Here is a 27,199-nt window from a genome sequence, read left to right as displayed (position 1 = left end):
CAAATGCAGCCTCAGACACTTGGTACACTTAATAGCTGTGTGACCTTGGGCAAATCATTAACCCCAATTGCCCTGCCTTCCCCCCTCTAAAAAACAAAAAAACCCCAAAACACAAAAATGATAAATGCTGGAGATGTGGGAAAATTGGAACACTAATTCATTATTGCTGGAGTTGTGAACTGATCCAACCATTCTGGAGAGCAATTTGGAACTATGCCCAAAAGGCTATAAAAATATGCATACCCTTTGACCCAGCAATACCACTTCTAGGGCTGTATCACAAAGAGATCACACAAGTGGGAAAAGGACCCAAATGTACAAAAATATTCATAGCAGCTCTTTTTGTGGTGGCCAAGAACTGGAAATCAAGGGAATGCCCATCAATTGGGGAATGGCTGAACAAATTGTTTCATGAGTGTAATGGAATACTATTGTGCTGAGAAATGACGAACAGGCCGACTCCAGAAAACCCCAGAAAGACTTATATGAACTGATGCTGAGTGAAGTGAGCAGAACCAGCACATTGTACACAGTAACAGCCATTCTTTGATGACTGACTTTGAAAGACTTAGCTCTTCTCAGCAATGCAAGGACCTAAAACAATTCCAAAAGACTCACTCACAATGGAAAATGTTATCCACATCCAGAAAAAGAAATATGGAGTATGAATGCAGATCGAAGCAGACTATTTTCTTTTTTTATGTTTTTCTTTCTCATGGTTACTCCTATTTGTTCTAATTCTTCTACACAACATGAATAATGTTAAAATGTTTAGTAGGAATGCTTATATAGAGCCTATATCAGATTGCATGCCGTCTTGGGGAAGGGGCGGAAAGGGAGGGGGAGAAAATTTAAAACTTATGGAAGTGAATGTTGAAAACTAAAAATAAATTAACTTATTAAAAAAAGATTATCCAAAGAATGAAATTTTAATGCATATAACACAGTTTTGATGTGATCCTATAAGGGAAAAGTCTAATGAAGACAGCACACATGACCAAAGTGCCCAAGCAAGAGGACCTCCTTTCTACCAATCTATCAGTCTGAGACACACAAAGCATAATGTCCTAGCTTGTTAAATTTAAAATTTTAAATGTATTATTTAAAATTCACAAAACTATATTCATGTAAAAGGAATTTAAGTAATTAAATTTTCTAATGATTTTTGGTAAAAAAAAAAAAAAAAAACCCAGAACATCAACGAATTGAGAAGAGACAAACTTTATTTCGTGGTTCAAATACTTCACAGAGTTTTTCTGTATGACAAACAATTCACAATGGGCTTGGGGTACATATATATGGACAAAGATGACATGGTGGGGTGAGCTGAATGTAAAATGCTCATCTCACCAATGCTGTCCATTACTCATTATTCCCCAGTACCACTTGCTTCATTTACTGCAGTAACTTCAATCTTCGTGGATGTTGAAGAGCTTGGCTATTTCATTAAGATCTTCATGCTCTTCTCCATCTTTAAGGATCTGAGGGAGAAAGGAACACCGAGTCACTGGCCAGCTCCATGTGAATTCAGTCCAGGCCTATGAGAACCCAGCCATCCTCATTCTCCCCCAATAACAAATGGTGCAGAACTAGTGCAAATGGGTTTAAATTAACCCAGAGTTGTCTGTCACCTCCTACCCTACCAGACCAAGGGGGTAAAGAAGAAATGGCCAAGAGTCAGGACCAAGCTTTTGTCTTACTTATATGTGCAGACCACATGGGCTCTGCCTCAACCCAAGTGCCCTCCTAACGCCTTGGAGGCAAAACTGAGTTCCTGAAGGTTATATCATCTAAGCACAAACTCAAGGAAAGCTGGAAAGCTGTTCAGTAAAGGCTTATGGAGACCGTTATCCGAAGACCAGGCTAGCTAGCTAAATAAGGAGGTTCATCGTCCAGAAGGTTGGCTACCAGAGAATGGATTTCACTGGCTAGACAAATTCATAAAACTGTTTACTAAGGTCTATCAAAGGGGCCTGAATCTACGCCAGCAGAGGGAAGTACTCATTACCAGTGAAATCCTAGATCTTTTAGAAATGTGTGGACTGAGAATCTTTTTCAGGAAGCTTGATGAAGTTATGGGAGCGTTTCCTAGCTTACACTTCCTCCTCTCCCCTCTCATGTAAAGGCTTAAATAGATACCTACCTTCCTTGCTACTGGCATCCGGTTAAAGATGTTCCACAACAAGATCCCCACCACAACTTTATCCCTGAGATAGAAGACGACACCTTTGCCAAAATCCTCCTCCACTATGGGGCTCTGTGGGGTCTTGGCATCGCTGGCAGGGATCTCAATGTCAGAGGCTTCCAACTCTGTCTCACTTTCTGAACGGATACCAGTCCCTGTGACAAAAGCACCCATAGGTGATCGGGGAACACTTTGGAAGTGAAGTATTCTTAGATACTTGCCCCAGTGAGCTTCACAGATGGGTGATCCTTGTTAAGAGCTCTTCTTTGTCACCAAAGCCAGAGAAAGCTCTGCCTTGCCATCTCTGGTGTGCTTCAAGAGCTGCTAAACTCGCTCTTACTTGCTAGTTCATTTTACAATTCTGCTGTGGACATCTTTGGCTTTTTTAAAATTCAACAAATATTTACTAAGCGTATATGTACTATGTGTAAGGCACTATACTAGGTATGAATTGTAGAGGAGACGCCACTGGAGCCTGAAAAACGTTCTGGGAATGCTTGTGCCAGGGCAGGGAAATATAGGCAGAATGGGGGTGGGGCAGATGGCTTCCATCCCCTGGGAGTTCCTAGGCTCCTGCCCAGTGGGCAGAGAAATGAACTGGGATCCAGTAATCCCAGCCCCCTTTTCTAGCTCTGCCAATATAAAATACTTGTCTTCCTCCCTCGTGGGAGAGAAGAGGTCAGAATCAAGGATCACCGATATAAATGTACTTCAAGTTCCCCAGAAAAAGAAGTAAGCAAATAGTCTTGTTCTCTTCAGAAACAAATCTGCCATTCTTAGAACACACAGAGCTGTGCTTTATGTAGTAGATGCAACTCCAGTCAGGACCTTAGAGCAGGGAGCACGAGTAAAGATATAGGAGCTAACGAGAGTTACCCTGGGGAAGAGACCTCCATGCAAGAGACATGTCTCCCATCGAAAGAAAAACTGACAGCAGATCTGACAAATGGGAGGGATTAAGAAGCCATCCAGGAAGTAACGACTTTTTTTTTTTCTGAGCCCAGAGCCCCCTGGTGGCCAGCAGACACAAGAAGTTCCTATGTCTGGTTGCTGGGTACTGAATCCAGATGTGGAACTACACAGCCTAGAAAGGCCTGGTTTCTGTCATCCCTCAGGTCTTTCCTTTTACCCTGACATAATACGACAGGGGAGATGAAGTGACAAAAGCCTTGGTAGCCCAGGCTGGAGACCCATATTTCTAGGCCCCTAGCTACTAACCCAACAAGGCAGTTCCACCATTTGAACCACTTTGTTGAGCTCAGACCCACCAATGACTTGGAGATCTGTCACCTGGTCTCCTGTAAAATTTAGCTTTAAACAAAGAGATGATTCCACTGATAGCTCTTCACTGGAGATATGTAAATCCTTTTCAGAGAAAGCCTGGGAAATGTGATGCGGGGAAATAAATCCAGTATCGTACAGACCACATCATATTGCCTCCCAATGCTATTTCGGGGCAAAGGGTTGCCACCTCCTTACCTGATTGTTCAGTTGCTGATTTGGGGGTGTCTTTTGCAGTAGCCTTGGCAAAAACTCCAACTGTGGGCAGACTACCATCCACAAGACCAATAGCTTCATAGCCAACATCAGGGCCCAGATCACTCCTGCGGGAAGAGGACAGGAGGTATGTGGCTAAGATATTACAAAGGAAAAAAATGTAGTGCAGGTGCCAAGTGGCTTTACAAATGTCACACTAGGTCAGACTAGTGGTGGAGTCCATCCACTTCAGCTTGTGGAAAAGTCCAGCTATATATATTGTACATGACAACCTTCAAGGGTTAGGGACATGTCCTCAAGTAGTCTTTACTTCCCTTAACTAATTACAGGTTATTAATCCATGAATTTGCCCTAGTTTTTCTTGAATCTTATGTTTTTAGCCTATACCACTTCTTGGGGGTAATGAGTCCCCTAAGCTTATCACACACTTTGTAAAACGCTTCCATTTACTGTCCTAAGACTGCCCTTCATGTATCAAGAGGGAACCCCAAGTTATATATAGCTGTGTTCACACTAATTCATGAATTTATCAATAGAAGGTAAGCTCCATGAAAGCAGGAGCTGTTTTATTGTTTCTTTGCCTGCTGGCAATTAAGTAGACACTAAGTGATAGGTTGATTCTATCCCCTCTTGACTTTGTCTTTACAAATGGAAAAATCCTTTTAAAAAACAAAGAGTATTTATTTATTAAGACTCTGTATGTGCAAGGCACTGTGCTCAAAGAACTCTATCTTTGTTCAGAAGAATCTTCATCTCATCGACCATTTAAATTGGTCTTTGCCCAAAGTTTTCCAAGTCTCTGCCATGCCTTACTGATGGTTTGGGAAGGGGCGGGGGTTGAGGGATGGGGGACTGGAACTACACACAGCATTCCAGGAGAGGATGTACCAATGGTTCTGAGAAAGGGTAGGAGATGATTCTGCTTTGTTTCCAACTCCCTTCAAGACAACACCCTATCTTTTAATGACCTTTTTTTGTCCCAGTGGCAATGTCTACAGTGACTCTTGGATTCCTTTTCTGGGTCACGAAGTACGGTCAATCAATCCACAAAGATTTATTGTCTACTATGTGCAGGGCACCATGCTAAATACAAATAGAATGAATGAAACAATCCCAACTCATATTGAACTTATGTTAATGGGAGCCCCTAAATATACTTTTGAATTCCCCCTGCCTCTAAAGTTTATAGAAATTTCAAAAAAATGTTAGAGCTAAGAAGGACCCTTAGAGATCTAGTTCTGTTCCCAGATTTTATAGGGAAAACTGAGGCCTAAAAAAGGAAAGTGATTGCTTGCTTTCCCACACATTTTTCTTGTCTGCTTTGATACCTAAGGTGGGTGTTTTACTACCAGGAACAGTCTAGTGTCGCCTGTACTCCAAGGATTTCAGTGGGACATTCCAACTTCCACATTATTTAAGAAAATGTTAATTTCTTTAATATTTCAAAACTGATGACAGTCTACAATTACCATCCTATCTCTGTGCAACCCAACGTGCCTGATTACGTTCTACTTGGTTTCATCGCTTTAAAGGTTATAAGAACAAGCTGTTTTTATTGTTGCCTTTAGGAATTTTAGACTAGTACTCATAAAGATGGACGTTAGTGGGATTATTGTACTCTGCGCTGTAACGTAGAGCACAGTAATACCATCTGTACTCGCTTCCTTAGCCTACCTTGTGACAACTGGCACAGGGTGATCATGGGACTGAATCGTTCCTTAGTATAATGCTAAGTGGTCCATACCAGGATCAAATCTCTAACCCTGTGGCTGGTATCACATTCTAACCAACTGATCTAACTGGCCCAGAATTCCCCAAACACACAAACATTACCAGAACATTGACTGATGCCAGTATGGTTTGGCAGCCCCGGTCATATTTTCTCCAGCTAATCTTCCACTCACAACAGCATGGTCATGATGCTCTACCCGTCGGCGCCCCAACTTGATGTCATAGAAACATGCAGCATCTCCTGCCTTAGAAACAGACACATTGTGAGCATGGGGAGGGAAAAAGTATAGTGTACCTATGGGATCTTGGGAATCCAAAATCCCCTTGAAAAATCATCTATCTCATTTGTCTTTCTCCCCTGCAGAAAGAAGTATACTCAGGATCAAAGAATTAAGAGCGGACGAGATCAAGGAGTATAACTCTTTCATTTTGCAGATAAACTGGTCTCAAGAGGTCAAGTTACCCAGGTAGTTAAGCAGTAGAGCCAGGATTTGAACTTCGATCTTGTGACTCCAAAATCCAGTAGCCTTTTCGTTACACCACACTGTCTCCCTTAAGCTCACTTAAGTATTTATTGCTACACTCATACCCCAAATCCCTCATGTGCTTAAAGTGACTGCTTAGAATCAAATAATGACTGGGCAGACTTACTCATAGGCTGGTGTCGCTGAACCCTCCCTGGTCCTGGTGTAATATACTTACCACCCAGATGTTAGAGCGTGCCTGGAGCTCTGCATTTACCCGGAAGCCCCCAAAATCAGAATCTACTTCCAGGCCCCCAGTTTTGGCCAATTCGACATTGGGCTCCAAGCCCACAGCTGCAACAATGTGATCGGTTTCTACCTAAAAGGGAAAGAAGAGTTGGTCAATCTCATGCATTTTCATACACAGTCAACCAAGATGAAAGCTTTTTACCAAATCACCGACTCCTCACTTGTAAACACACTTGAGACGGTTAAGAGAATTCTGTTAGCCAGTATGGGCCCAGAGAGATGGAATATAGACAGAGAGGAGCTAAGGGAAAGTGGCTCCTGCTCACTTGGTATGTCTTTTTTTTTACTGGGAAGGCACACTTCCAGAGCAAACTATGGAAGGTTAATCATGGCTGCCAAGAAACCATTCCACTAGCATTAAATGAAGGGGGAAAGAAAAAGCAAGGACAAGAGCACAACTCTCTCTCTTCTCTCCCCACCCCCCACTCCGCTCTGGTACATGAGGTGGAAACTACATTAAATTCTCCCTCTATGGAGGTGACCATGGTTTCTCAAAGGCTCTGTTAGAGAGTGCCACCTTCCTAAATAAGGCTGTCACCTGAGGGGCAACTAAAGTGTTAAGAGGGTTGGCCACAAGGGGACATACTTTTTGGCCAGACTAATGGTAAGGTGTGGTGGAGGCTGTGATCCGTACTTGCAAAGTATGTGGATTATTCCACATGAAATTTTGAAGTACATGAGCAGAAGACATTTTTCTTACCTTCCTTCCATCTTTCAGTTTGATGAGCAACTTGCCATTTTTGACACCAACTGACTGCACGACTGCATTGGGCATTACTTTAACTCCCTCTGTGAAGGAAAGAAACAGCCTTGAAGTGGCACCAATGACCAAGGGAAGTATAAAGGTAGGTGAGATGAGATCTCATTCAGTACTGGTGTGAGTCATTAGCAAGAAGGTGGCCTTGGGAGGCTCCAGCCCAAACCTATAGCTCAATTCATGGCACTTGAGAGAATTTGGCATCCGCCCTCCAGGTCACCTGGGAGAGTCTAGAACACTGGGCAAGCATGGCTTACACACATGGAAGCAACACAAAGAAGTGAAGAAGGCCTCAGGCCCAACCCAAAGGGGGCCCTGGTAATAACTGAAAGTGGTACCACAGAGAATCATAGGATCAAGAGCTACAAGGGACTTTCAAAATGATCTAGTCCAACTTTTGCATTTTACAGAGAATTAGAGGATCAGAGATCTTGAGCTAGAAAGGACCCAAAAGGTCCTTTAGTCCAAGCCCCTCACACTTGGCCGGTAGTGACACTAAGGCTCAGAGAGGCCCCAAAGAGAAGTGACATAGCTAGAATCTGAAGTTAGTGCTCTTTCTATAGTAGCACACTGGCTAGCCAACTGAGTCACACAAGGCAAACACAGGGAATTGACTTGCCCCAGGCAACACTGGTAGTAGGCAGCAGAACCAGGACAGATTTGATCCTAGGTCCTCTATTTTAAATGCAGGCTTTTTCTCATTATAACAGACTACCAGCTACTTTTTGCTCTCGAGAAAAAAAAGGGGAAATAACTTTGAAGCTTTGTTTAAAAAAATAATGCTTTATGGATGCATATGGGAGTTAACACTGCAGTCACTTCCCAACACATGGCCCTCACCCTCCATTTCCCTCTAACCCCATGCCCCAGGGAGCCCTCCCTTGCGACAACCAAAAAAAAAAATGTTAGTGCTCTGGAAAGCTCTTCATTACCTTTTCTGACTTTCTCTGTGGTCCAGTTGCTGAGGTACTCTGGGAGGATCTTCCCCATATTTCCTTTCTCAGGGAAGAGCTGAATTACTTCTGTGCCCGAAGTTCGAGCTGGGAAACAAAAACAAAACAAAGCTGAGAATGGATTGATTAGCAGAGCAGAGCCAACCTCGTGTGCGTGTGTGTGCGGGGGCAGGGGAGGCTGGGAGAGGAGAGATCAGTAAGACAGTGTTCACAGCCACTGAATTAAACATAGGGAGAAGCTTCAAAATTTGTAGGGTGCAGAGTACCAGGTGCCAGAGTTCATTCACAAGTTGAACACTAGGCTGCCACAATGGAGCTGTCACTAGGGCCAACACTGTATCCTGAACTCAGACAATACACTTGAAGACCTGGGCAAAAGTCCCCAATACAACTGCCGTGGGGCTCCTGAATGATGCCATTTCTGGGCCAAAGTCCTCATTTCACAGAGTTTCCATGTTAAGAGAAAAAGACAAGGGCCACATCTTATTTTTCCATCACTAGCAGTGTGGCGCACATAGTAGGTGCTCAATAAATATCAGATCAACTGACAAAGAAATCACTCAGATTTGAGCTCAGAGACTTGCAAATCTGCAAACCTATTCATCTGTCAGAAGCAGTGTGGTATGTTTTGCACACATAAGCTCTTGAGCAAGAGGCCTAAGACATTTTTCTGTCTTCCACATTTCCCTTTCAACTCTTTTAACAACCAACTTTCCTTAATAATTTACTTCGAAGAGAGACTCAGTCCAAGGACTGGTGGTATGGAAAAAAAGATGATTAATATTCCATATGCCAAAGTTGGAGATTCCATATTGCCTGCCATCCAAAGAGAAAGAGAGCATTCTTGCTGAGTTTTGCCCGTCAGCTAGGGATCACAGACAGGAATTAGTCTCATGCTCAGTGTCACTAGGTAAATTCCCAAGCCAAACAGAACTCTTTTTTCCCCCTGGGGTACCAGCAAAGTTATCTCTGTGATGCTTGCCAAAAGTAGGGAAGTGAAAAGATGGAAGAGGATTCTGTATTAGCTTTCTGGCTAATAAAAAGAAATGGAAATTAGCGTAGGATACTCACCTTTTCTGCCGAGGGCACAAGCCAGTTCACTACCTAAGAAGCCCCCACCAATAACTGTAATTGACTGGACCTCCCTTGAGATCTTCTGCAAGGATCTATAATCTCCAATCTGTAAAATTACAACAACTGAGTCCAATAATTTTCCAAATGGGACAAATGAAGTTATCAGGAAATAATTTTCCTCCCAAATTGTTACAGAAACCATTTATAATTATAAGTATGCCCTTATACAAAAAGCTAAATTATACTTTCAAAGTTCCCAATGTCAACTTTTTTCCTGCCCCCACCTAGAAAACCCTTCTATCAAGAACCCCAAAGATTTTACTAATATTATTGAACAGCTACTACTGTGGCTTTAGTGCTGTTGGCAAAGCATGCTGGGAGAACTGTGCAGCCTTTTGGCTATATGTCTGGGCACAAAGTTTCTTTAACACTTCCAAAGAGAAATATAAAGAGGCTAGGGGCAGTTTTGGTGACTTAAGCCATCAGGAAAAGGCAAGTGTGGAAGGGAAGCGGGCAGGAACAACGGCGAATAACAAAAACCACTAAGGGCATCTTTTTTCTGAGGAGCTGAAGCCACTGAGCAGAGAAGGGTAATGGCTTGCCCAAGGTCAGATAGCAAGGCTGCAGAAGAGCCAGAAATCGAAAAATGTGAATCTTCCCATGCCTAGATCATAAGGAGACTACAAGCTCATCCCACTTCTTCCAAAATATGCGAGGGATAGAAAATATGGAAGCAGATAGTTTACCTTTCTGAAAAGTGTTGTTCTACTCTTTACCTCTGCTCCAGCCCTATCAATAGCAGAAAGACTTCTTGGAGTGCCTCCTGGAAAAATGGGAGAAAAATTCTTTTTTAAGAATTGAATAAAATGTAGTTAGGCCCAAACAACTACCCATCTCACAAAGGTTTGTTCAGAACTGAGGTGTGTGCGCCCTCTGCTGACAGCACAGGTACATCAACAGGACACGAGAGTCCTGTACCAGGCTGATCTTTCAGCAGACTCATCACTTTCTTTCCCTTGGTCTACAAAATGCAGAGTTCCTCTTCACAGGGCCCCACCTATTCCCAAAATTAAAAAAAAAAGCTTTCTGTTCACAGGTTCCCTTACAGTTTTCCCTAAGGGTTTGCTAGATACTAAAGCCATATTAGTTTAAGCAATTATTTCATCTCCCCTATCATACTGATTTGAATCTTTAATGAAGCCATATGACCATGTAACTTTCAGACTATGCTAAGAGAGAAGGAAGGTAACTTCCTTGAGCAACAAACATGGTCTTACATGGAACAACAAAGGTAATTCAGAGATACTGCTATTCTGAGACATCTGTATTCTCTGGGTAGAGGATCTGGACTGCACTTTTCTTGGATATGACTGACTAATTAAATGATGCCTTCTATGGAGAAGGCCCATCACCGCACCTTGGATGAGTTGTGCCAAGAAAGGAAGCTACATCACAGAACACTAACCTGTTGCAATCAAGCACTTTTCAAAAGTTATCTGAGAGCCGTCATTAAGTCTCACCATGTTGTCCCTCACATCCAGATGTACCACCTGGCATACACAATACAGAGAAAGAAATATAGATGGATGTGGATGTGCCTTTCACTTAAAAGCATTACTTCAGTGATAACCTCCTGGAACCCAGCTCTTGGGCCATGTACATTTCTCTAGGTGTTCTGAACTCCCAGAGCAGCCAACAACTGTTTAAGCTAACAGCAGGCTGGAAGTGTGTGTGTGTGTGTGTGTGTGTGTGTGCGCGCGCGCGTGCGTGTGTGCGCACACACATATGCACAAGGATTCAGGGGAAAGAGAAGGGCTCCAATATTGAAAATCAGGTATGGGAAAACTGAGTAATGGGAAATCAGGCTCAAGACACTTCTCTCCTCCATAAAATAAGCAGAGAGATTCTCTGCTTATCAGCTAGGCAAGAAAATGCTAGGGTCTAGTTGGCACCAATGCTACCACTCCTGGGTTCCCACTCACTCTGTCTCAAGTCCCCTGGAGCTTGGCAGACTGTGGAACTGGTCCAATACCTGGTCAGCTCTTTCTTTATGGCCCACACCCCACCTTTCTCCCCCACTCGAATTCCTAGGGGTATATGCTCCATCTACTCTGACTTCAGGGAAGAAAAATTGTTTTTCCTCCTACTAGGACATGCTGCAGCTTATCTAAATTTTAAATCTCTCCTAGCACAGTGATCTGCACACAGTAGGCGCGTATAAATGTTTGCTGGAGTGCAGCCGAAACATGGTTGGAGTTTTTCAAAGGGAACTATGAACACAAAACAAAAGCCCTACCAGCATAGAAAAGGGAATTGTTCATAGAGTGTACAGGTTACTGATCCAAATGTAACTAAAGCATAATCACATGATATTTGGCATTACTTATGGGGAACCCAGTACCTAGATCTTGTCCCTTGTTTTAACTGTCTCAGAAACTTGATAATAAGCTCCCCCGTGTCCTGGAATATCTCTCACCTCCTTCTGGGCCCATCCTCTACTTCATAAGGGTTGGGGCAGAATGACTCAGGGCCCCTAAGCAGACAGGACAGCTGCCTTAGTATTAATGAGCTACTGTTTCTGCCATGTGGGCTTAGTCACACACCCTCATCTCAGTGGAGTGGGCACATATACATATGGGAAGATCTAGGGGCTGTTTCCCCACAGATATTTCTTTGTGAAGTCAGAAGGTGAGCTTCATGAACTTGATTCATATTCTCATCTAGGTCTGTGCCTAAGACATTCTTTGGCCCTGGGCAATTTGCATTTTGACAATCCCTCCTCATCAACAATCCCCAAGATCTGCCCAAGAGCTGGGAGAGACAACTTTCAGGATGGCCTGGATGATTTTTGTCTCCAGGTTAGATAGCAGCTCCCCCCCACTCCCAAACCTGTAAGCAGCGGACCCTGGCAACACAGAGACATTTTAGTGGACGTGATCATCCTGGCAGGAAACAGGGAAAGGGCAGGGGAGGGGGCCCGATGAGGGCTGCAGCACACCGACCTTCTTGCCAGTAAGGACAGCCACACCACCATTCTCAATGAAAGGCAGGTCCTGAGCAGACACATAGAATGAAGGTGGCTGGAAATATATGCTAGAGAGGGAGAAAAGAGAAAGAACACGGAGTTATAAAACATTCACTATCAGCCTTCCCCTGACTTCCCATGACCTCCAGCAGTTGCTCAATTGTTCATTAGGTCATAAGAAGGCCACAAGAAGCCTTCCAGGACTGCTGAAGTTTGGGCCCAGCTTACAGAATCATTCCAAACCAGAGCAACAAGCCCATCTTCTCCATGGAAAAGGGTCCTGAGCGCTGCAAGCCAATGGCAAGAGGCAGCCAGTCCAAGAGACTGCCTTGGACTCCAGGCATTAGCTGTGTGACACTGGGTGAGAGAAATTACAATTTGTGTGACCAGCTTAAAAATGGAAAGAGGGGGCATTTAAGCATGTGGCAAAGGGATCACAGGTAAAAAATCTTTTGGAAGTCCTGGTATGGAAGATAAAGCAAGAAGCCCCAGGACTCTGGTAGAGGAGGAAGTCCACTGTGGTCCGAGCCACATGCTGTCATGTGCTTAAGGTTTTGGAGTTTCTCTGCAGAGCCCTCACAATTCTGGGGAGTTTGCTAGGGTTTGGAGGAAATGGACCTTTTAGTTGCTTTTCTACTGTTCTTACAGGACATTCTATATACATCCAGTTCAATTGGATGAGCAAAAGACCGCGGTCATATGATTCTTCACAGAGGTACTATATTTCAAAGGCCAAAGGTGGAAGACAAGACATCAGGCAGCCAATCATTGCTGGATCTAAAGGGATCTAAATCTCTGGATTCTGTTTTGTAAATGCTCCACCCGCTGAACCACACTGCATTCTAAGCTAGACCATGACTCTTAACAGATTACCAAGTCATCCCACCTTCCACTTCCACAAGTTCAATTCAGTGCTCTCCTATCCTTTGTGGGGTACGGTCTAGTTGCCTAGCCCCCTCCCAGCCACAATCATTTTAGACACTCAAATGGACATACCTCCTTTCTTTTCCATTCCACTGTTTGAAGCGAAGTGTGTCTGTGACATTTGGATCATCTGAAAACCACAGCTCTTTTGAAAGAGGGGGGCGCATGTATGGCAGTTCAGCATCTTCTGAGATAATTAAGACCTTTAGACAGACAAAAAAGTTTTATAAGTGCCAAGGCACTTCAAGGCTGAAGTACCCACGTTAAGTGGCATTTAGGGACATCTGTGCCAAGCAGGAGAAGATGCACCTTACCCTGGCCCCAGGGTCACGAGCTCGGATGGATCTGGCGGCAGCAAACGCTGCTGTACCTCCACCAATCAGCAGGAAAGGAGCGTGAGCTGGTGCCTTGATCTGGGCACTTAGTTCTCTCTCTGGAGCTGTAAGCGACAGACCATACACAGTGAATCTTCTAAGAGACTCAAATGGGCCCCCTACTGCTAAGGGCAGTAAAAGCATCACCTGACAATTATTTTACTCCTTTTGCCCCAATGAAGTATGCCATATGCATTAATCTTACTAAACCTCACAACGTAATGATGGGAAAAGGAAATGAGGCTTCATCTTTATTTTCTCTGGTGAGAAAATGACAAGGAGGTAAAGGAGGTAAATGATTTTCTTAAGGTGAATCTGTCTTGCACTTGAACCTTAGCTTGGAAATTCAGAAGTATACTTAAAACCATGTATATTCAGCTTTGTCCTCCCTAATGAGGAAAGGTAGATAAGAGATTCCTAGTTCCACCCTATGCCAGCTGGGTGGGTAGAGAAAATAAAACCAGGCTTCCAATCTGGCAATATAACATGGACCAAAGATATGAGAGTTGAGGAAAGCGATGGAGATCATCCACCTAAGGGCCAAAAAGAGGAGCGGAAAGGCTCAAAGTTCCTTGGGTTCAACCATAGGCTTCACTGATTTTATGTTTGAACCTAAACTTTCTCTAAGCTCTACAATCACATTTCTCTTTCAGTTCTGAAACATACCACTATTTCTAGAGGTTTATAATCTCGCTGATGTCACCAGATGTCCTTAAACATGGCAACCAAATGGCTTTGATATTTCATTTCAATGGTTTGCGCTTCTAATTGTGTTTTAAGTCCAAAGGATCAAGTACTCACCAGTTATGCTATCCCGCCTCTCTTTCTCTTCTGGGGACAGTCCTAATCCTGAAAGTCTGTCACTGTATCTCTTTTGGTCCTCTTTCACCGTCATATAGGCCTGCAGACCCAAACATAGTGAGAACATTGTTCTGCCATGTGGCTAGCTTGCACTATTCACATAGTACTGTTACATTTCAACTAAATGATAAGATTTCGTACATATTGAGCCAATTCCTTTTACTTAAAAGCACTGAGGCAAAATGCATTTTCTCATAAGCAAAGAGAAATAAAGCACCAGGTCTATTCTGGATGTTAAGAGAAGATTTGTGAACAAATGAAAACCTTTCTAGTTTCAGGCTTTCCTGGGCTATATCTTAGAGCCACAAATCAATGTGGTATTTTGTTCTTCAGGGAGGGCCCAAGTAAAGGGAAGGCATCACCTACACTGGGAGGTACAGTAGAAAGCATCTCACATTTCTACAGCAATCTAACATCTCCAAAGTGTTTTTTCTTCATTAACAACTTTGGGTAGTACAAATGCTATGATTTTTAGTTTACAAAATGAGGAAATGAACTCTCAGAGTCAGTAAATGGAAAGTACTTGCGATATAAAGGGGTCTTGGAATAAGTGAGATACGAGGCTGAAAAATCACATCAGAGGTGGGAATGGTTCAGAACCTGGGTCATATCTTTTTCTGGCAGAATTCCCAGCTATCAGGGCAATTAGATAGAAAACAAGTATCTCGAGACATAACTGACTGCATACCACCCTTCTCATTCAAAGAATAACTCATTTTTCTCCTAAATGGGATATTTTTTCCCCCAAAAGGACAAGTCAAACAGAGTCTAAGCAAGAGATTTCATGAACAGAAATTCATAAAGTGAGGGACAAATAGGTATCTATTTCAAGCACTCCACTACACATGTACTATATCCTTCTGGCTAAAAAATGGGCCATTGCTCTTGCCATCCATTGTGGCTACAATCCTTCTGCTCTTCTCTGTCCACTAGCAGCAATTCACATTATTTAGAATTATTCAGAATATCAATAGATTCCAGGAAATTATTAAGACTACCACATCTAAGAAATTATCATAAATTTCCTCCCAAGATTATTTCATAATACAAAGAAGTATTATTAACAGTTAGCTCCAATAAGTTAATTTACCTCTCCTCGTACATTAATTTTGGAAAAATCAGCATGGTGTCTGGCACACAGTAGGTGCTCAATAAATGCTTGTTGACTGGTTGTGATGACTAGATTTACCTATGTTTATGACAAGGTGCCAAAAAAAATCAAATAAGCTACTTTTTAACAGTTTAAATGGATTTCTTCTCAGTGAGAGGATTGTATCTAACAAATCCTAATCCTGAGTGACACAAGGCCAGATCAAACAAAAAAAACTCACATAGAAGCTTGTTGGGCTGTGCACAGATTTAAGGCAACCACTTGAACATAGCCCCAGTCCAACTCAAACCTCCTTCCAGAATCACGTATCAGTGGAACCCGAGCCTGAGAAAAATCTTGGAAGTTTAATGGTGAAAAAATAGAAACAAGGCTTTTCTTTTTATGTAGAAGCTGTAAATGAGGTTTACAGAGAGCTAACCTAGCAAGTGACTTTTTCCAAGAGTTTAAAAAAGTCCTAATAATAAATACTTTTATACAGGATTTACAAAGTACTTTGCTAATCTGTGCATTTCAAATCAGGGACATAAACAAGGCAGGTTGGGTAAATGGCAGTTATGGAAAAAAGACTAGAGGCATACATTAGAGTCTATTCAACTTGAGGAAGGCCCCTGAGAAGAACCATATTATTTTCAGTATGAGACAACGTGAACAATTCCTGTCAACAACAGCTCAACAAAGACAAATGGAGCCAATTCATAACTCAGGGCCCAAAGCTTAAATATCAGTTGCACTGTAAATCTTGGCTCCGTCCATCAGTAGCTATGGGCCTATGGCAGCTACAGACCGAGGTTAAGTGCTTTGCCTAAGGCCCCACAGAAAGTCACTGGCAAAGCAGTGATGATAACTCACATCTTTGCCAATCATGGCTTCAAATGTGCAGTCTAGGAAGCATTAGGTTTAAACCACAGAGTTCCAATAGAAATTTCAGCAAAGTTCCTCCTAATCCTCAGAACAGTTTCTTCCGTTTGAGGGTGGGGTGGGAAGAAAGACTTTCAATGTCTAAGTTGGGGAATAAGAACTATTTGGGGGGAAAATTATGAGGAAACACTGAATGGCCATATCTCAACAAATGTGATTGGTCACAAGGGGAGAGTGTTCTTGAGACTGAAGTTTCCTTTCTGAGATGTGCATTATATTTCTACTCAAGTAAAATTAAAAGTTAAATATTATTTTAAACATTTACATATGAAAACACAAAAGCACCTTCACATAAGAGCTGAAAGTAGACAAATAACAAAAGCTCATCATTTGACCTAAGGGTCACATCTGATTATGCCATCAACCACCTCAGAGAACAGGTAAGCATTTACCCAGGAGCCTACAAAAATGCCTGCAGGAACCGGACTTTTCCAGGAAGGGATAGGGTAACAGTGGCTTGCTGTCCCTGAATACAACATTCAATGACCTGGCAGCCCAAGAATGAATCTGCCTGTCTGGCCTGGTGGAGGTTATCCAACCCTGCTTAGGGCAAGGCCTTTAGAGAAGCAAAGGCGGTCTAGTATCTAAAAGTAAACAGAAGCATTTACAAAGAAATATATATGAAATCCAAACATTAGAAATGCCTCTTCCTTTTTTTTTTTTTTTGAAAGAATGAGATAAGATGAGAAAGGAAAAATGAATGAGAAATGTGAAAATGCAAAAATTGCAGATTCAAAGGTCTGCTGTGAAAAATGAAGAGAGCCGTTTAGGAAAATATTTTGCTGTTACTTTGCATTTGGTTTAATTTAGATCAGATGTCAAAGTCCAGTGCAGAAACCAGAATAAAATGTAATTGGGGAATATGTAAAAAATACATACAAATACAATGGAACCCAAATGACGTCAACATGTGGCTTTCTAAGTCCGTGTGCAGCCCTAGGGATCCTTAGGTCCTTCTACTTGAGTCTGACACCACTGGTGCGGACCACTTCAACCAACAGCTTTGATTAGTGCTGCCAAAGGGAAAGTGTCAATTTGGGAAAAAAAAAAAGAGGAGGAAGATGAATTTTCAAATCTGCTCAGAAGTACCCAATAAAATGCATATGCACAATAAATAGTGATTTACCTTAAAGAGAAATGTCATCTCCCTAGAATGATGAAAGTGTCAATGGGCAGCCCCTTGAGTACAAGGGCAGATGCAATTCTGTCTGTGGCCCCAGTGCATATTCCAGCTTGAGGCTTGTTATGTTTCTTCTCTGCTGCCCGCCCCCCACCCCCCCATCTATTATTTATTTATAACATTCATTTAAGAAAAACTCTGAGTTCTAAACCCCCTCTGTCCTTTCCTCCCCCACCCATTAAGAAGGCAAGAAATATGATAGCAATTATACATGTGAAATCACACAAGACATACTTCCATATTAGCCATGTTGCAACCTGTCAACCGTGTTTTGTACCCCATCAACCAAAGATGGGTCTACAATTTTTGTTAGTACAATGGTGTCACTCATCAACCCCTGAAATGAATTTAGGGCACACATCTTTTATAAATTCCCGCCCCAGTGACAATTATTCCTACAATTAAATATTACCTACACTAGGATGCTTCCATCTTTCCCAGAAGCATCTAGTAACCTAGAAGGGGATCTCAGCTGATAACATTGCACAACTCTAGGTAAAGACAAGGTCCAGAGACAAAGACAGGAAACAGGACAAGTACAAAATATTCATGAAAAGGCTTTTCTGGTCACCACACCTCCACTGACTCTATTGATTTGCTACATTTTCACCAACATGTGCTGCCTCCTCGATTACAACGGAAGCTCCAGGAGAACAAGACCTATTTCTGCTTTTTCTTGGTTGTCTCCAGTACTTAGTACAGTGCCTGATATAAAGCAAGCACTTAATAAATTCGTGATTAAGAGAACACTTCATTACGAAGCCCTTTAGGGAGGAGCAAACAAGGCAACTTTTAAATTTTCAGTTACCTTGTTCTCAAAAAAAAAAAAAAAAATTAAAAAAAAAAAAGGGGTGGGGTGGGGAGGGACTGCTCCAGGGGATGAGGCCCAAGCCCAGCAAAAATCACTGACTCACTCTAGGCCTCAGTTTCCTCATCTGTAAATGAGAGGGCTGGATCTGATGGCCTCTTAAGTCCCTCTCCCTCCTAGATAACAGATTAAGGATCCTATTATCTTCCTTATGATCATTTTACTCACAACTAGAAAGTAATCTGGCTTCCTCATGCACTTGAAGGTTAGTGTGTGAAGATGTGGGCACACTACTCTAGTTTGGATTTCCCCTAATGATCCGGGCAGAAGAATAATTCTTCATTGACTTAACTAGCAATGGAAAGCACAGAATCTTAATGACTTCGAGCTATTTGTTCTTAGAGAAAATAAAAGGCTTCCTTCAAGCACGGGCACCACTAGGTACTAGCTTGGGTAGTGCCCTTACCTTACTGATCTGCTGAGTCACTACAATCACTGCCAAATTCTCTCTCTCTGACTGATGAGAGTGCAATTAAGCAGCTATATTATCGATAACTCTCCAATTCTACTTTTGCAATGAAACACCTCAAACAAACTTTTAACCTAAAAAAAAATATGGCACACTTTAGGCTGCTTTGGAAATTTCTAGTGAGGGTGGGGAATTTTCCCCAACCCCCCCCCCCCAAAGGTAAATGTCTTACATAAAGTGCTATGGTTTTTAGTATCTATGCGAAGATTTGGCAAAGGAGACTTTAAATTACAGATTGGGCTAAGAAGCTGCTGGAATTCCTGATCTTATTCATGGGTCAGTATATCAAATCTAGTAAAGAGACAACAATCATATAAGGGGCTGACAACATGAAGTTAAATTTCAGTAACTCTCAAATCGGTCCCCATGGGATATTAGATAGCAAGTATTTTAAAGGAGGTTTTTGGAAAGCCTTCCAAAAGGAGGAAAGGGAATTGTATCAGGTGGGAAGCAAAATAAAACTAAGAGAACAGCTATTAATGGAAGTTGGCAGCTTCTTTTTATAAGCTGCTTTTCTACTTACATATGCACCAGCTCCCATGGTTGATAAGCCCAGAACAAGGGCTAACATCGATTTATCCATTTTGTTCCCTGAAGGACCAGCACTGGTCATTTGTCTTGTCATCTGGAGCTTTACAGGAATATGCCATCGCTGCAACAGGTTGCCTAGGAGACACATTATATTAAACAACATAGAAAATTATGAATATATTAATAACTGTAAGTCAATGAACCATATTGATTAAGTTGCTGGCCAGTGAGCTGAACAGCATGCATTGCTGCCTAACCAACATGCAAAATAAGAATTAAACCTTCTAAGACTGGCATCTGACTTTCCACATCTACATTTCTAGTACCACTTAATGTTAGTATTATGAGATGATCCTATACTTAATAAGTATGTTCCGAGAGGTTGCTAATTACAGCAGCTTTCTCAGTAAGTCTAAACTTGGGTCAGAAAAAATAACAGTAAATATTTGGACACTTCACCAATCTTCCTTCACACTTTCTCCAAGTAAAACTGAGTGAATATGGGGAGGGCTTCTTAAACTGTACACTGCGACCCCATATGGGCTCTTGACCCAGGGTTTAAGAAGTGAAGGGGTTGGGAGTGGAAAAAGTTTAAAAAGCCCCAGGCTAGATTACTGACACAATCCATAATGCTAACTATAGGGCACTCACCCGAGACAATATTACATTAACCTAGAAATCTAAGAATCTTGTGTAAGTTAATTAACCCCACTAGCCTCAGTTTCCTCATCTGTAAGATAATAGTACCTACCTCACAGGGTTATTGTGAGGATCAAATGAGATAATATAAATAAAACACTATAAAAATACCAGCAATTCAAATAAGTAAAGTTTTAACTATGACCAGAAAAAAATTATACCTTAACATTTATTATTTCTGCTTTATGATAATTGGATATGTTTTAAGATTTCTTCTTCCTTTTATTTTCTAGCCAGAGGGCAAAATAATTCAACTTCTGACCTCATGGCTTTAAAATGTTCATTAAATTTATATTTCTACTGGAGAAGGCTCCTTTGGAAACCTGCTCAGAGATATACTTGACTTCCTAACTTAGAAAATCTGAACCACACACCTCGATGGCTTGTTGCCATCATTAAGTACTCTCACTGAAGGCAGGCCATATGTGCTGAGGGATGATTTTTTTTTTCCTGCTCATAACCAGGGTCTAGATTACAGAGAAAAGTAAAGTTCCTATGCTAGACAAATTTGTTTTTCAATCAATTACCTAAAGAGAATTTCTTTCCAGTTGCCTCACTTTTGCTTAATATCTTTTGTACTATCACAGACTAGTAGCACTAAGAAAATAGTGAAGCCTGCAAACTAAAGATGTTCACCAAGCCTTCTGCTAATTCATGTGGGGTTCATTCTCCTGAGAGCTTTTCTGCAATGACAGGAGGCATCCGGGATAATGGGAATGAATTTTGGGACCTGCTGGTATTAGAATGAAGTATGAAATGGACAAAACCCCGTTTGGACGTAAAAAGAATGACTCTTTAGGGAATCCACCACACTACATGCTTCCTCTATGAAACGTGAACACCAATTTATCCAACAATAGTTTTGTTTGTTTTTTAAAGCATGTTAAAGTGTTATTATTTGTGATAATTTAATACCAATTAATGTCATCAAAAGCTGGGACACATTTGGTGTTGATGGTTGATGTATGACTTTATACATTTTGCTGATTTGTGTATATATCGATGTATAGCAAGAATTTGGGTACAGCCATCTTAAAAATACTTCAAGTAAATTCGGAGTTACTCTAGCTATGTGCCATAGAGAAAGTCACCTTAGTAGGCATAAAATATTTAAACCAATGGAATTTCAACTAGGAAGTTAACTAAAATGCTGAATACTTTTTAATTTCACTGGAATTGAGTAAGAATTTGAGAGAAAATGAATGCAGTACAGTGTTAGGCAGTGAAAACATCAGAAAAAGAATATGCTCAGGGAAAAGAAGAATCAAATGATTATGTTCTACAAAGACTAGCAATTAATTAGGTATAAGAGAGAGATGTATCCAGGAGGACTACGACCAGTTGAAAGATGATAAAATACAAAGACAGAGCAATCAATGGTTGTTAGGTCTGTATTGGTAGATCAAACACAGCAAGTTATAGTCTTAAAAAGAATTGCCTGAGGATACTACCAGGCTAAATGACTTGTCCCAGGTCTTGAAATCAGTATGTATTAGGAGCAGGACTTGAACCCAGGCCTTTCTGGCCCCAAGACTGTAATGATTATGTCATCAGTCTCTGGAGTTTAGATTTTTAATGTTTAGGCAAGGATGATGACAGAGAGGTGTCATTATGCAACCAGAAGAAAACTAACATAGATAGTAGGAAACAAAGAGATCAATATCCAAAGCACCAAATGAAATCTTGGAATATTTCTAGAAAAATGCAATATCCTAGGACAATAAATAAAAAGAAGCTAACTTGCCTTCTGTTTTGAGTATGAAAGTTCTCCCTTAGAAAATCTGAGAGAAGCCCATTCTTTAAAAAATATTAGACAGACAGAATGCATGCCATCTTGGGGTGGGAGGGAGGAGAGAGATGGGGGGAAAATTTGGAACTCAAAATCTTGTGGAAATGAATGTTGAAAGCTAAAAATAAGTTAATAAGGGCTTAATATGTTACACTGAATATATTCTAAAATCACATGGGCTTTTTTTGGCTGCCATGTTATATTGTTGGCTCATATTAACTTTGCAAAGCACTAAAACCCACAGAATTATTTTTTTAGATTAAACTGTTATCTAGTTTAAAAAAAAATCAATGAGGAAGGAAGAAAAGGATGGAGGGAAGAAGGATGGAAGGAAAGGGAAAAGGAAGAAAAGAATCAAGAAAGGAAGGTAGGAAGGAAAGAAGGAAAGATAGAAGGAAGGAAAAGAGCAGAGATGTCAAGCACATGGCCCACAAAATTCCTAAGTTCAGCCTGAACCACAATAAAATGTAATTTTGAAATATTTAACAAAATCAATAAAAACACAATAAAATGCAGAAAAAAATACTAGAAACACGACAGTATAGATCCTTACCTGCAAGGTTATCTAGTGGTTCTCACTTCTTAAAGTGAGGCTGACTACAAAGATCTTTATATGAATAATACAGAAAACCACTTAAACTTTTGGACCTCAGGTCAGTTTGATCACATGGGCAGCATGTTTGGCAGTGAAACAAAATATTTCAGAAGAGAAGTCAAATTCCATTGTGTGACCCAGAAGGTCTTTAGCACTCAGACACTAGCAAGAAATGGATGCTCTGCGTATCTTGTTTGAGGTTCACAACCTTACTAACTAATCAAGACTGTGATGTTGAGCACAAGACTTGCTTTAGCATTAATACACTTTAAATTAACCTAATGTTGGTAAGAGGTACAGAACACTATTAAAATGTCAGTTATGATTATAATCATTTCAAGTAACAACAGGTTCACCCAATGTCTAAAAGCAAGACAAAGAGACAGTATGTTTTGATCCTCTACCCAATGTTGACCAAGGAAAGGAATATTCTATGGAAAAAGCAAGTCTCTCACCAAAAAGATGCAGTAAAAGCTACTACCTGAGAAGGATAGGGAACAGGATAGCTCACTTCAAGTGTTTTCATTCGAATGAAGGCTAAGACTTTTTTTCTGCTTGGCCCTAGAGGGCAAAATTAGGAACAATGTTGGAGAAAGGCAAAATCTTCTTAATTAAGGAAAACTTTCCCAACATTTCAAGCTGTCCAAAAGTGGAATTGGCTGCCTTGGGAAGTCCTCCCTCACTGGAAGTCTCCAACTGGAGGCTGTAAGATTTATCAGATACTCTGTAGAAGGGATTCCTATTCATGTAGACATCGGAAGAGACTGCCTCTTAAAGTCCCTTCCCAATAACGAGATTCAGTGTTTACATACTCTAGTGTCTTATCAGAAGAAAAAGGCTTAGTTTCCTCTTCTGTGAAATGGGAATAACATTTCTACTAACCTCACAGGGTTCCTCTGACAAAAATTCTTTGTAAACATTAAAGCAACACCAAAATGTGAATTATTAGTAATAACAGATATTAAGAAAATGGTGAAAGAGCTTACCTCGGGCAAGAATGTTAGTAATAATGGTCTACTGTAGTGTCTTTTGGGGGCCAAAGAACTTTTACATCAATGGTTTGTTTTATGGATTTTTGAAACGAGAGCAAGATCGTCAAATGTGCAAATGATAAAAAAAACCCGAGAGAAATCTTTAAAAAAAAAAAAAAGGATGAAAAAGTCCGGATCCAAAAAGATAGGCTGTAAGGATGAGCCAAATCTAATAGGGATAAATTAATGCTATATTTGTTTTTTAAAAATAAACTGCAAAATACAAGATAGGAGAGGTGTGGTTAGAAAAAAGTATAGGTGAAAAGGTTCTAGGGGTTTTAGCACACCAGAAAGGTCAATCAATAGGAGTCCACAGTGTGAAATGCTAACTCCCCAAACTAATGAGATCAATCTTGAGCCAAATGCAGAGAAGAGTGTCCAGAAGAAGAGGGGAGATCTGGGGTACTGTGTTCAGTCTGGAGCCCCATATTTCAGGAAGGTCACAGAAAAGCTCAAGCTTATACAGATGAAGGGGACCAAGAAAGCCTGTGCCATTTGGGGGATTATGCGATGAAAGTAAGGGTCAGGTGAAGGAGCTGTTTGGCTTGGAGAAAAGATGACTGGGGTGGGAGCAGAACCGGCCTTCAAGTATTTATCAGAAAGGCTGCCGTGTGAAAGGCTGGGTCAGATTTCTCTTACTTGGGAAGTCACTCCCTTCTAATGTAAAGGAAAGCTTCCTATCAGAGGTATGTCCAAATGGGAGATGAGCTGCCTTGGAAAGCTCTTTCACACATTGCTTCTATGATGACTAACTTTGATAGACTTGGCTCTTCTCAACAATGCAAGGTTCTAAGACAGCTACAAAAGACTCATGATGGAAAAAGCCATCCACATCCAGATAAAGAATTATGGAATCTAAATGCAGATTGAGGCGAACTATTTGCTCTCACTTTTTTTTCTTTTGTTATTTTATTTTAGGTTTTGTTACATCTTTGTCATGGTTCATTTGATTGAGTATAATTTTTCTTTACAACTTGATTATTGGGAAAATAAGTTTAATGTATATTAAACTTAAATTAAAAAATTAAATATACATAAGGTATATGTAGAACCTGTATCAGATTACATGCCATCTTGGGAGGGGGAAGGGGGAGGAGAGGAAGGGGGAGAAAATTTGGAACTCAAAAACTTGTGGAACTGAGTGCTGTAAACTAAAAAAATTAATTAATTAAAAAAACTGAAAAAAAAAATAAAGTTCTCTTTTACTAGAGGGCTTAAAGGTTGGATGGCCATTTATGGAGTATGTTTTAGAGGGGATTCTTCTTAGGTATGGGTTAAATCACAGGGTGTTGGAGATCACTTCCACCTCAGAGATCCTATGAATTATATAAATCTATGAAGAAGGAGCAAATAGTCAAGAGACCAGAAGTAGTAATATAGCAGCCTATCTCTGAACAAGTTATTAATGGAGGCAAAATAAAACTAGCCAATTCTTTTTAGCATTAACATCACTAAACGCTTTCAAGTGTAAGTCAAGATAACAGCATAAGCAACAAGTAGTATTAAGAAGACATTTTCCAAGGAGTCTCTAATTCCACAGATAGAAGCAACGATGTTTTAAGGTGGAGGTCAAAGTTACGAAAGGGCAAAAAGGTTATACGTAAATTACGTCTAGGAGCTGTTGTGTAACTTGCCATCATTTTGGCGTGCAGATGTCTGGAGACCAGGCTATTTGTCAAAAAGTAACCTTTTTTTTTATTACCCCCACCCCACCCCCAGAAGTCAAGGTTAAGTGACTTGCCAGGTAACAGTCACAAAGCTAATAAACATCAAGTGTCTGAGGCCAGATTTCAACTCAGGTCCTCCCGACTCCAAGCTGGTGCTCTATACACTGCACCACCTAGCTGCCCTAAAAAACTATTTTTAAAATTCCCGACAAGCCTTCAGATTCCAAGTGTAAGATCACTCAAGATATTTAAACACTAAAACTTCATTCAGGAAGCACTGTTGAGGCAATGGCTCCAGGAAAATAGTGCAAAAACTTAGGGAATCATTTTCATGTTACTTTTGATATTAGTAAGAACTCAAGACTGCTGAAAGAAAGGTTAATTGCATCTCATAAAAACCGGTAACTTACTACCACAAGAGGTCAAGCTGTACAAGAGGTCATGGGGTGAGCATATATAAGTAAAGTCCATGAAATGTTCTGATAAACTCATGGATGGCATATGCATAATGGACTAGTAAGGGCACAATTTAGGGGTGTTTGATTATAGCATTCTGAGTTGGAAGGGACTTTAATAGATTTAATACAAATCTTTTATTTTCCAGAAGATGAAACTGAGACCCAGAGGTGAAATGACTTACCTAAGGTTATACAACTAGTATCAGTAGCAGAACCAGGACTAGAACCTGGGTGTTTAAATTCTCAGCCTGCTGCTTTTGATAAGTCACCATTATTAACTTTTTTAGGTCAACTTCATGAAAGACAAATATCCTACTTTCCCAGGTGCTAGCATCAGAGCAAAGTATTAGGCTAAACAAAACATAGATACGGCATTATTTACGTTCTAATAGAAGACACAGCATTGGTTAAAAAACAACTCTAAAAACTGGAATTGAAGCCAACCACAAAGTCACACTGACCATATTTTTCAGTTCACCTTTGGCTTGCTTGCCCTCCCAGCTCTTTTGTATTTATCTCATGACTTATATTTACAGTTGTTTCAATGATATTCGACATAGCTAGGACTTCTGAATTTTCAAAGTGCTTTCACATCTATGTTCTCAACTTTAAGACAGCTAAAGTAGATGATATCTCTGTTACAGGTGACGAAACTGAGGGAAAAACTATATTACATGGCTTAAGTCACAGCTATAATAAATGGCAGAGATCCACGGTTTTTTCCATTAGACTTCCCAGCTTTCATAGTCCAATATTTCTGAAATTCCCTTCCTGTTACCTAGTTGAAATTTCATTCCTTCTCTTTGGGACTCAGGTAAAACGCCACCTCCTCCCATTAAGTATTCCCAGCTCCCACCCGAACAGAAAACATTCCTCTCTCCTTTAAACTCTCAGTACTTTTTTGCGCCACTTTTTTTGTCCTGGAACTTCCTGCTTTCTGCCCTCTCTTATCCATTCTCCGGGGTCGAGTCTCACTGATCTCCCCTACTGGATAGGCTCCCCAAAGGCTGGAGCTAGGACTTCTTTCTGATTCATCTTCCAGTCTCCCCCGGGTTTAAATAGTATTTAGCGCACGTGGGTCTCCAGAATCCCGCTTCGAGGCGGGGAAAGAAGGGGGTGGAGGTGGGGGTGTGTTAGGATCCCGGCAGCCAGAACGCCAGCCCGGACCGCATGGGCTGGGTTGGAGGGATCCTAGCTTGCAAGCCGTCGGCTGGGGGGTGGGGGTGGGGGTGGAAGCTGATGCCTCTGAAGGTCAGGCCGGCGAGTCCTGCCTGAAGAGTTTGGAGCGCTCCCAAAAGAAGGCGGGAATGAGCGTGCGGAAGGGGTTTGGCTGCGGAGGACAGGGCTGCGAGGGTGGGGGGGTGGGGAGAGACGGGGGGGGGGGGCGGGCAGGGGTTCCCCGGGGTGAGGGTCAGGGTCGTGGCGGGTGGAGGGAGGAGAAGAGGCAGAAAACTGCAACGCGAGCTTCAGGGAACTAACTTACCTGGAAGCCGGCTCTTCTGCTTCGGGCCACGGACTACCAAAGGCGCCAGTTTCTGCCCCAACCTAGCCGCGACGATGCTTCCACATCGTAACATGTCGGCGACTAAGACGACGGGAAGTCCCGCACCAAGTACGCCTGTAGCCGCCCCGCCGTCTCCCCTTTTCGGCTCTCTCCACAGCTACTGACCCGTTACCCACAGTCCGCCTCCAAGTGCCACTCTAGTCCATCCCACCCCACCTCGCGGGC

General features: G+C 41.5%; 1 protein-coding gene across 1 annotated transcript; it reads right to left on the bottom strand.

The window, feature by feature from the left end:
• Nucleotides 1-1,205: 1,205 nt before the first annotated feature.
• On the bottom strand, nt 1,206-27,199 carry AIFM1 (apoptosis inducing factor mitochondria associated 1). The gene is made up of 16 exons (XM_036740101.1): nt 26,954-27,199; nt 19,224-19,366; nt 14,095-14,194; nt 13,234-13,358; nt 12,992-13,122; nt 11,973-12,063; nt 10,436-10,520; nt 9,717-9,793; nt 8,968-9,076; nt 7,876-7,983; nt 6,887-6,975; nt 6,116-6,256; nt 5,516-5,658; nt 3,665-3,789; nt 2,144-2,340; nt 1,206-1,481 (listed from the first exon to the last, which is right to left on the bottom strand). Exons 1-16 carry the CDS (start codon nt 27,045-27,047, stop codon nt 1,410-1,412), a joined length of 1,830 nt encoding a protein of 609 aa, XP_036595996.1. The 5' UTR covers nt 27,048-27,199; the 3' UTR covers nt 1,206-1,409.

This window comes from Trichosurus vulpecula, chromosome X (assembly GCF_011100635.1).
Source record: "Trichosurus vulpecula isolate mTriVul1 chromosome X, mTriVul1.pri, whole genome shotgun sequence".
NCBI classification, from domain to species: Eukaryota; Metazoa; Chordata; class Mammalia; order Diprotodontia; family Phalangeridae; genus Trichosurus; species Trichosurus vulpecula.
The sequence above is the reverse complement of the archived record's forward strand: the minus strand, read 5'-3'. Positions and strand labels throughout refer to the sequence as shown.

Excerpts from the sequence above, each read along its gene's own strand:
- AIFM1 (XM_036740101.1), bottom strand. The coding sequence starts at position 27,047 with ATGTTACGATGTGGAAGCATCGTCGCGGCTAGGTTGGGGCAGAAACTG. Across the intron at positions 13,359-14,094 it reads GAGGCGGGATAGCATAACTG|CTCCAGAGAGAGAACTAAGT; the intron begins GTGAGTACTTGA and ends TGTCGCTTACAG. Across the intron at positions 1,482-2,143 it reads GGATGCCAGTAGCAAGGAAG|ATCCTTAAAGATGGAGAAGA; the intron begins GTAGGTATCTAT and ends TTTCTCCCTCAG.